This window comes from Octodon degus, unplaced genomic scaffold (genome assembly GCF_000260255.1).
Source record: "Octodon degus isolate 3935 unplaced genomic scaffold, OctDeg1.0 scaffold00052, whole genome shotgun sequence".
Lineage (NCBI taxonomy): Eukaryota > Metazoa > Chordata > Mammalia > Rodentia > Octodontidae > Octodon > Octodon degus.
Window position 1 is genome coordinate 8,106,452 of NW_004524628.1, and position 10,267 is coordinate 8,116,718.

Below are 10,267 nucleotides of genomic sequence, written 5' to 3' on the forward strand. Positions count from 1 at the left end.
TAACAAGTGTGGATTTCATGATGTTGGCAAAGTTAGACGACAGAGCCTCTGGGGACCCGCCTAAGCCTCAGAGAAATAATTGTCCACGGCCACCAGCTTCATGGTCACATGAGTCCTGCAGGCTTCCAGTGCCCAGAAAGGGACTCAAGAAGCAGCAAGAGCAGCTCAGCTGCGTCCTCGCTGTGAGTGGGGCCATGGCGTCTCCCTTCATCCATGCTGGAGAGGGAGACTTCGCCCCAGGAAGCTTTGGAGCCAGGCTGCCAAACTGCACCTCCGTCCAGAGCCTGCTCGGGGGCCTGGAGAGAGTCGCACCTCCAGCTCTCAGGGCTGGACGAGGATAGGCCTGAGTTTGACCTTAAATTTTAATTTACTGTCTCTGTGAATTATAAAGATGTTTTAATTTTTTTCTCTTTCTCACCTGAAAGAAACAGGGAAGAAAGCAAGGAAAGAAAAAAGAAAGGAAGGAAAGGAAGAAATAGGGAAAGAAGCAAGAGAAAGAGGAAGGAAGGAAGGGAAAAATGCCTCCTTCATTTTCTTTTCACTGGGGCACCATACACTGCACCCACAAATTAAAGGCGAGGTTTATCACTGTAGAGATTTCAGCCCACAGTCAGCTGGCTCAAGGCAGGGAGGCATTGCAGAGGGGAACAGTCCATGGCATGGCAGGCAGGCAGCAGAGAGCGACCAAGGGGGGCAGAGGGGAGGACCCTCCAGGCCACGCCTTCCGGGAGCCGCTGCCTCTCACTAGCAGGGCTTCACCTCCTGATGTCACGCTGAGCTACACACTCAGCGGTGGACTAATCTACCCAAAGGTACCACGTCCCTAAGTCTCCACTCATGAGCTCATGAGACACTGGGGGGATATCGAGGTGTACACCATAAACAGAAGAAAAAAATAAAAATTTAAACTAACTTTAAAAAAGAGGAAGAAAGGAAGGAAGGAAAGAAAGAGAAAGAAGAGATAAGAATAGAGGGGAGGAAAAAAGGAAAGGGAGAGTAGGGAAGGAAAGAGGAAGGAAACGAAAAGAAAAAGAAATGGAGGGAGGACAGATAAGTGGAAGGAAGGAAGGAGGGAGGGAGGAGGGGCGAGGAGAGAAAGGAGAGGGAGGGCAGGAGAGATGTCCCCTGCCGGGACAGTGCTGATGCCCAAGGGCGCACCCAGCAGAGTGCTGGGCACAGGTGGTTCCTGCTTACCTGCGGTCCAGCAAGCGGCCCTCCCACATCTCTCCCTGTCTGTGTCTGTGGCGTTTGTGTCCTGCCGTGCTGTTTGGCGCACAGCTGCCTCCATACGACCTGAACCTGGGAGGGACAGGCATGTCTCACTGTCGTGTTTGTGGGTCTCCGCACTTCAGGCCTGAGGGTGGATGTGCTCTGTTAAGGCCTAGAAAGAAAAAGTAGTCTGCTTTACTGTCCCCTAACTGTGTGGAAACATTCCTACATGGCAGAAAGAAGGGTGGCTAGAGGTGGGCAAATCAGTGCCCTCCCGGTGTGGGGCTGGCCCGGGCAGGAGCCGGCGATGTCCAAGTGTGGGCTAGGTAGGTGACACAGGGAGGGCATCTGAGTGCCTGCTTGGCATGGAGAAATCATGGCTCCCAAGTTCCTGTCTGTACTTAGCTTAGACTCTATTCTAAGTTAAATGTCCCAGTTCAAACCTGGCAACCCAGAGGCTGGGGTGCAGCTCCATGGTAGAGCGTGAGTAGCGTGTGGGGGGCCCTGGATGCTGTGCCCAGCAGTGATAAACTAAGACATGACAGCCACAACCAGCGGGGACCTTTAAGCTACATAGAAAGTGACGAACTCTGCTAGATGACAGGGGCAACGCAGAAACTTGGACTCCCATGTCTGGCATCACCCAGAGTGGTCCTACTGGGGGCCAAGTCTCTGCTCTGTGGTGTGGTCCCTGCAGTGACTGCCCTGTCCCAGCCTCCAGACTGTCCTCTGGCCCTGGGTACAACTGTGTGAGAAGAGGGCCCCAGACACCACTTACATTTTTTGTCCCGGATCTGAGTGATTTGCCTGCTTTCTGTGTTGCTGACAGGGCCCGTGTGGGTCTTTCCTGGAGCGCTGGCCCTTCTGTCCCTGCAGTGTGTGTCCCTGTGAGTCACTGTGACTTCTAGGAGTGTGACCTCAGCTGCCAGTGACAGGGACTGTGCCAAGCATGGCGGGCTGCTGTCAGTGGGGCTGAGTGCAGCAGGAAGGGGAGAGAGGGCGCTGAGTCCTCAGAGGGGCAGAGGAGCAGGGCCCAGGGCAGCCCAGGCTCTGCTCAGTGACAGCTACAGCTGGACGATCTGGGCACACAGAGTAAAGGGTGGAAATAGGGGGGAAAGGGGGAGAGAGAGAGGGAGAGAGAGAGAGAGAAGAAAGGAGGGAGGGAAGGAGATTCGCCTTTCCTGAGATCAGTCCTTTATTTCCAAATACATGGGTCAAGCTTTGTAAAACTGTGAATAGCAGCCCCAAGCTTTAGCGTGAGTGTCACATGCCACTGTGGCAGAAGCTGGCGCTCTGTTTATTCTCTGTTAAGCCTCAGTACCCACAGGGTTCCTGGGGCACCTGGGCCTCTGGACGGAAGCATCTGCTCACAGGTCTGCTGCAAGGAGCGGCCCTGGTCGCTCCTGTCTCCTGAGTGGATCAGCGCTCTCAGAACAGCTCAACTAAAAGGAAGAGGAGCCAGGCATAGCAAACAAAAGGGATGAAGCTGAGGGCGGTCAGAGGAGGCAGGGGCAGAGTGAAGGACGGGCCTTCCTCTGAAAGTGTGCATTTACTTTCCAAGCCAAGGCAAGCCATCGTGAGATGCCCTATGTATGGCCGATTCACAGAGCCCTTTCAAATGCTCTAGAGAAGGCAGCTTCCCCACCCAGGCCTCCCTTCCACAGGAGAGCAGCTGTGGAATCCGCCTGTAAAAGGGCGTGATGGGAGGAGCCTTGTCCACAGCATGCCACGGAAACCATATTATTGCACGCTTTAGGTGGCTTTCTTTTTAGAACCTTCCATATATATTTCAGCAAAACACCAAATCCAAGAAAGACACTTATGGAAAGACCAAATTAATCTGTTTAACTTTTTCACTGCTCTGAGAGGATGCACTAATATCATTTTGAGAGAAAGTAGAATAATCTTGAGGCAATCTTTCACATGCATTAATTTCTTAGATGAACTCTTTTTTTAAAAAAATATTTATTTATTTGGTACAGGATTTCACTACACCACTTAAACTCATGGTGAGCCTCCTATCTCAGCCTCCCCAGCGCTGGGATTACAGGTGTGCCCCACCTTGCCCAGTTTCTACGCCACACAGCATGTGGTACTGGAGATCAAAGCCAGGTCCTTGTGCTTGCCAGGCAGGCACTCAGACCACTGAGCTATCTTCCCAGCCCCTCAAATGAACTCTTGTACATTTGACCAGCAGCCAGTCAAGGCTGGCTGTCAATGGAGAACGGTCAAAGGAGTCAGGGGTAGTGAATGACATGCTTTCATTTTGAAAGTTGAATTCGCTTTCAAAGCCAAGCCAATCGCGAGATGCCTTATGCATGACCAATTCACAGACACCTTTCAAATGCTCTAGAGAGAAGGTGGCTTCCCCACCCAGGCCTCCAGATGTTTTGGCATCCATAGTACAGTGGAATCTCCTCAGAATGAAAGGACCTGGTGGATATGTGGAGAAACGGTCAGCTGCCGTTAGAGAGAGGCAGGCCGTGTGTGTGTGTGTGTGTGTGTGTGTGAGTGACATCCACCTTCCTCAGGATGCTCACTAGCAGATCTACATTTCTGGGATTTTCTTGATTAACTCAACAGTTGGGAGGCGTCCAGCATTTGCTGTTTTTGTGACTGTCGCCTCAGCTGTTGTTCTGGAACCTGCAGGTGGGAAGCAGATTACTTTGGAGCCAGTGGCATGAAATGGCCACTCATGTGGCTTGTTAGTTCTGTGGTCAGGAACGAGGACAGGCTCAGTGGGTCCATTTCAGCTCTGGGTGTCTGCGACCTCAGCTGATGACCAGAAGTTGTCCTTGGCAGTCTTTGCATGACAACCTCAGCCCCTCTCCAGAGGCCTCTCCCAACAGCCTCCTCCTGCCACATAGTGGATGGTCCCCGAGATGGGTGTGGCAGGAACAAGAGGCCTATAGAAGGTGTGTTTTCCTGTGTAACCTGAAGTACGAGTGTCAGATCCGGCACACCCCACTTGTCAAGGCAGCTGCGGAGGCTGACTCAGTTTTATTTTCACATTTGCTTTGGGGCTGACTAGTTTTAAAGCAGTGGAAGTGAGTTCCATTTTGTGGACAAAATTCTGAAAGAAGCCGTGGGACCAGAAGTGTGGCTTGAGATCGCTGGGCACAGGGGCAGGTGGAGGCAGGCACTGTGCATTCCCTGCTTTGTCCACTCCAGGACAGCAGGCGTAAGCTTCCATCAGAGCTGCGCACCTCAGGGAAGTCACAGAGCCTTGATGGTCTCAGCTTCCTGCTTAGAATCCAAGGATTTGTCCCTCGTGGTCAAATGTGAGGAGCAAAACCAGGGATGCCGGGGCCACAGGATGCATGGGGCCTTCAAAACAGGCCTGAAGTAGAAAGCCGGGGCTGCAGCAGGATGTGTGAAAGCTCGTCACTAGGGTAAAACTGGCCACCTGAAGGTGACAAGAAAGCAAGTCAGCAAGGTGTGTCTTGATTCTGAGCTGAGTCAGGGCCGGGCACGCACCCAGTGGCAGGGCGCTTGCTTGTGCTGGGAGGGGCTCCAGCTTGGTCCCAGTCCTGGAGAGGAAGAAGCAAACCTTAGAGAGAAAAAAGCAAACCAGAAAAGTAGGGCCTTTATGTACTTTAAGTTTTTAAAGGTGTGAGAATTTTTCCTACCCCTTTCTTCCCATTTGGACAGCGAGGAGAACATCTGTTCCCATTCCTCGCTGAGAACCCATGGGCATGGAGTGGCACTAAGGAGATGCACGAGAGCCAGCCAGCGGGATGGAGGGGGAGGGGACAAGGTGCCCGTGGCAATGCCTGGGGCAGGGACCGTAAGCCTGAGTACTGGCTGCAACATGAAATCCTTCTCTCTCTCTTTTTTCCTTCTCATTTTTCTTCATGTTTTTCTTTTTCTTCATAAAACTTCTCCAGCTCTGAAGTGTCCAATGTGTAATATCCAATTTCATACAGAAAAGTGTCCACCTCTTGGCCTTGTGGTCCCATCTCGCTACTGGAGCGGACATGCGGCTGTGTACGGCTTAGCCACGCGCCGGCCATCCCTCTGCTACCTCCCTGCAGTCCGGTTCATTAGAAAGCTGGCTGTGCCTGGGGCCCAGAACTTTCCATCCCCACCTTAGCAAACTCAAGCTGCAGTCCGACCTCGTTATGGAGTCCTGAGAGCTCTGAGGAGCAGGGCCCACCCTGGTGCTGCACGCAGGGCGGGGAGCAGGCGTCCCAGCTCTCTCATAGCACCCTTCCCCAGCATGGGCGGGGAATCAGAGGAGGCGTGTGTCTGGGAGTGCATGCATGTGTGCACGTGCATGCACCGTTACACATGTGCAGATGTATAAGTGCATGTGCTCGCACAATTACACACTAACTGCATGTGTGTGTCTGTGTGTTTGCATAGCTGCAGATGCCCAGGTGTGTGCATGCCTCTGTGCATGTGTGCAAGGTTTTACGTGTGTGGAGATGTGTGAAACTGCGTGTGTTGTGGCTACAGGTGCAGGCAAGCATTGCAAATGTGCGTGTGTACACATGTCCACAGTGCTGCAGGCATGTGTGTGTGAGAGTATTTTCATGCTTGGGGTGTGGTTGGTGTGAGAACTGATGGAATGTGAAAGGCAACAGGGAAAGGTGTCCTGCTTGCTGTTCTCGGAACTGCCCTCTGCCCAGCTCTCTGCAGGATAAGCTCCCATGGAGGGGCAAGCGAGGGCCTCGGCCTGGGGCGCTCTGCGGGTGGCTTTGCTTTTCCAAATGGCCTGAAGCTCAGTGCTGTGTTTCCCAACGAGATGACTCAGGCCAGCAGCGCTGCACCCAGCAGGCCAGCGTGTGGGGCTCCCTCGTGCGTGCCCACGACGCCGTGCAGGGCACGGATGTCACCCTCCTGCAGGTGTCTCAAGCCACCCCCTTCGTGCCTGCCACTCTCTTCCCTACTCTCCGACACTCACTTTATTCAGACCTTCCCTGCTACTTTCCCCTGTGAGTACCCTCAAGAGCCTCAGACAGGGCAGTTTCCTTGTGTCTCTGTTTCCTGAGCTGCCTCTCGCTGTTCCTTCTGTGTCTTTGTACCTCTGGGCAGGAGCGGCCTTCCTCCTTAGACCTGTGGCTTGCTCGCCCTGGCCTGGGCATGCGCAGTGCTGTTCTGGTGGCTGCCTGACCTCTAGACCAAAAGCGTTGATTCACTGGGCTGCTTGGTGCTGCCCAAGGGTGCAGAGAACCCGCTCAAGGACTGCCTCTCCCTGCTGCAGTGGTTGAATCCCCTGGGGGGTGATTGGGGATGTGGCCCCAGGGTAGCGGGCCCCTCCTGTCTGGGCCCCACTGAGGGCAATGGTGGTTGATCCCCCAAATTCTCATTTTCAGCCTCATCACAAGAAGCTGTATGCTTAAAAATCAGTAGCCTTGGGGTGGATAAGGAACCACATAATCCTGTCTCAGGCTCCTGGTGCAGGGGGAGAGTGTGTCCCTCCAGCCTCATGGTGGGACTAAGGTGTGGAAGCGTGGCAGGGCCAGCAGCAGCCTGGCTCAGGAAGCCACTGCACCCACACATGCAGGAGGGTACCTGGTGGGATCCGGGCACGAGCTTGTCCTGTTTCCTCTCTAGATGGGAAGCTGTATGACGCCTACGTCCTGTACCCCAGGCCTGAGGAGGGCAGCCCCTGCCACCGCATGGACAGGCTGGTGCTGAAGCTCCTGCCCGAGGTGCTGGAGAGGCAGTGCGGATACAAGCTGTTCATACTCGGCAGGGATGGATTCCCCGGACAAGGTGGGTCACGAGTGAGGCAGCAGGAAGGGGCAGGTGGGAAGGGCTCGGGGCGGGGACCTAGCTCTGCGGAAGGCATGCACACAACCGAGGCTCCTTTCCCAGGACCACAGGTGAGAGAAACCAGAGACAAAACCAACGAGGACCCTCTCCTTCCCTGGACATTACAGAGAGTAGCTCTTCACCTGGCCCATGGCCCTTGGACATCTGTGACCAGGGCCGTGAGCTGCCTGTCCTGGGCTGAGGCCCTGGGAGCCGAGCTCTCCTCTCCTCTCCATCTCTTGGCTGCACTGGCATCCGGGAGTCTCACTGGTGGCCATAATGTGAGGCTCACTTTGGAGACTTGTATCAATTCAGTCACAGGAGTGGAGGCCCTGAGACAGCCTTGGGGACAGAGGCCCTTTATTCTCTGGTCCTTGTGACAGCTCCAGAGGTTCCCCATCTTTGCTCCTCCTTAATCTAAGTTCTTTGAGCATCTCTGAACCTCCGTTGCCTCCCCTGTGGAATGGGGATCAGAGCCTCTCCCTGCCTCCGCTTGGAGACCTGACAGGAGAGATCTGTGTGGAGCTCCACGTGTCCGCGTGCTTGACCCCAGAGCTCCCGTCTGGCACCTTTGCTTGCCGTGTGGCAAATTGGATTCTCCTTTTTTCCCCCAACTGGAACTAGTTTATCAGGATTGTATAAAAATAATGTGAATATATAGAGTGATATAAATGAAATTACTTTAATAGAAATAAAAATGTCAAAAATTTAAGTGTAAATTTGACAAGAGATCCACAACTACCCCTTCCCAAAGCTGTAAAACAAGCAGAATATCAAGATAGCCTAAATGGTAACTATTGATCATCCGAAACCAAGTGTGATATCTATGGCAAAATTCGCATGATCATGGTAAATAACTCTAATATTAACTTGTTCTACTACTTGGTAAATATTCTTATTTGTGGTGAAACAGTTAAATCACCTTCTCCAGCTGAATGACCAACTTCGGATTTCAGTTTAACTGTCATGGCATAGCCTGTGCCTCTGTGATCAATAGTAGGAAGCAAAAATGTTCCCTTCTGATAAGTGTTAGCAAAGGGTGTATATATTTCTGTTCTTCAGAAGACTATCTGTTCAATATAATTTTAGTTCAAAGATTCATTCATCTCTGGTTCTGCCTCAAAGACAAAAATTACTTTATTTGATTAACTGAGGACTGGGAAGGAATCTTCCATATATCTTAATATTCATTTTTTTCAATGTATTATTATTATTTTTAAAATAATTTTGTTGAGAAACAAATAGCAATGAGACAGTTTCAAAGTTGATTGGTAGGACAGTTTCAATAATAAATACATTGCACATTGTTGTCTCAGCGGTTATTCATTGTGCAAGATGCAGACATGACATCCCGTCCACAAACACTCTTAGAACAAATCTCCTTATTCGTTGAATTAAGAGAATGTAGCTATATATCCTATTTTGAATATACAGATACAAAATGATCATTTGTATCCCCTTTTTTGGTTGAGTTGCGTCAGAGAAGGTGTATTCCATTGTCATTTAAATATTGTAGGTGCATGAATTCAGCAAAATATTCTAATATAGTCCAGTAGACCATAATAGTAGTGGGTCATCTGCAGGACTGGCAGTGTCAGAAGCTGTTGACCTGGGCCCTTTACAGCCCGGCATACCAACATGGTCTCACCTCTTATTCCTCGTTTTTATACCTTTCTGCTGGATGGTTAAGACCAAGACAAAGCAAGACCTATATAACAAGAAATGTAACTTTTGTATCTGATAAGGTCAGTCAAGTCCCCTCATGATTTATCCTGAAACCCTGTACCACACTTTGTAGATCCTTTGTCAGTGTCAGCCATGTGGATGAGTCACGGCCATTGCTTGACCAGTTTGCTCTCTGTAAACAAAGCCTGAGAGAATGTTTTCTCTCTATGTGACTCTTCTTAGGCATACTACACATCATCTATCACATTCCTCTGTGGCTCCGTAATCTCCTTGATCAGAAAATTTGGGACACAATTGAGTTACATGATGTTACAGTATAGGTTCTCCTATATCCTGAGTTTTCACTGACCTTGAAAAGCTAGGGCCAAAATGTTGGCTGACCTTGCAGCCCTTCTTTTTCTCCAATTTTGTTCTGCAAATCTAGATTGTTAACCCTCCAGAAGAGAAGCTTATTATTGCCCTACAACATATGCAGCTGGGTTTAGCCTCACTATCTGTCTGAATATCAAACATCTTAGGCATAATGTGGAACAGGTATTTTCTGCTAAGTATTGATATGTTAAATTTTAAGTCCCTACAGAATATGGAGAAAAAAAATTAAAAAATTAAAAAAATTAAAAAATGAAACAATTTACATATTTTTACACAGAAATTTAGAAATCTAACCATATATAGCATTGTAGCAGGACAGTCCTGTGACATTTTTTTTTCTTGTCTTTATTTTTCTTTTATTACCCTTTTTTTTTAAACAAACATTTACTTGAGAGACAGTATGGCAATAATTGGTATGTCATGAAAAGCAGTACGTATTTAGAAGACCAGAATGACAGGCACTCCATGCATGGCCCTGCCGTTACACATTGCTGTCTTCAGTGCAGTTGCTTAGTCCACAGATAGCAGCATATATAGTTAGTGAGGGTAAGAAGCCTACCAATTAGCTGCTAGTTTTGAAAACCTACTGATGTTTCTCAGGATCATTGCCTTAACCATCTTGTGCGTATGAATGTACAGCTTTGACCCTGTCATGTCTCCTACCTTTTCTCTTTGCCTTCTCTTCATTGTCTAATCAAGTTCTCACTTTCCTTTTAGTTGTGTTATGCCTTTCTATTTTTATTTCTTCTTTTGAGTTCTTAACATTAGGGAGACCTTGATATTTACACATATGGGTCTGGTTTATTTCACTTATGAGTATATCTTCAAGTGGCATCCACTTCAATATAAATACTTCAAGTTTATCATTCTTTATAGCTAATATTCCATTGTATAAAAATACTACATCATTTTCAACCATTCCTCAGGTGATGGGCATCTTGGTTGTTTCCATGATTTGGCTATCACAAACTGTGCTGCTATAAATATAGGCACACATATATCACTATGATATGACATTTTCAGTTCCTCCAGGAAAATTTCCAGTAGGAGGATAGCTGGCCTAAATGGGATTTCCAGTCCTAGTTTTCTAAGAAGTCTCCACACTGATTTCCAAAACGGTTGCACCAGTCTACATTCCCACCAGCAGTGGAGAAGGGTTTCCTTTTCCCCACAGCCTCTCCAACATTTGTTGTTGGGTGATTTCTTTATGATAGCCATTCTTTCTGGGGGGAGATGATAT

The 10,267-nt window shown here is 49.4% G+C and overlaps 1 protein-coding gene across 1 annotated transcript in view; it reads left to right on the top strand.

The window, feature by feature from the left end:
• Il1rl2 (interleukin 1 receptor like 2) overlaps positions 1–10,267 on the top strand; it is a 42,078-nt gene that overhangs the window by 21,511 nt on the left and 10,300 nt on the right. Inside the window, exon 9 of the mRNA XM_004633258.2 lies at positions 6,769–6,930. Within this exon, the coding sequence (XP_004633315.1) occupies positions 6,769–6,930 (162 nt within the window). The remainder of the gene's footprint in view (positions 1–6,768; positions 6,931–10,267) is intronic.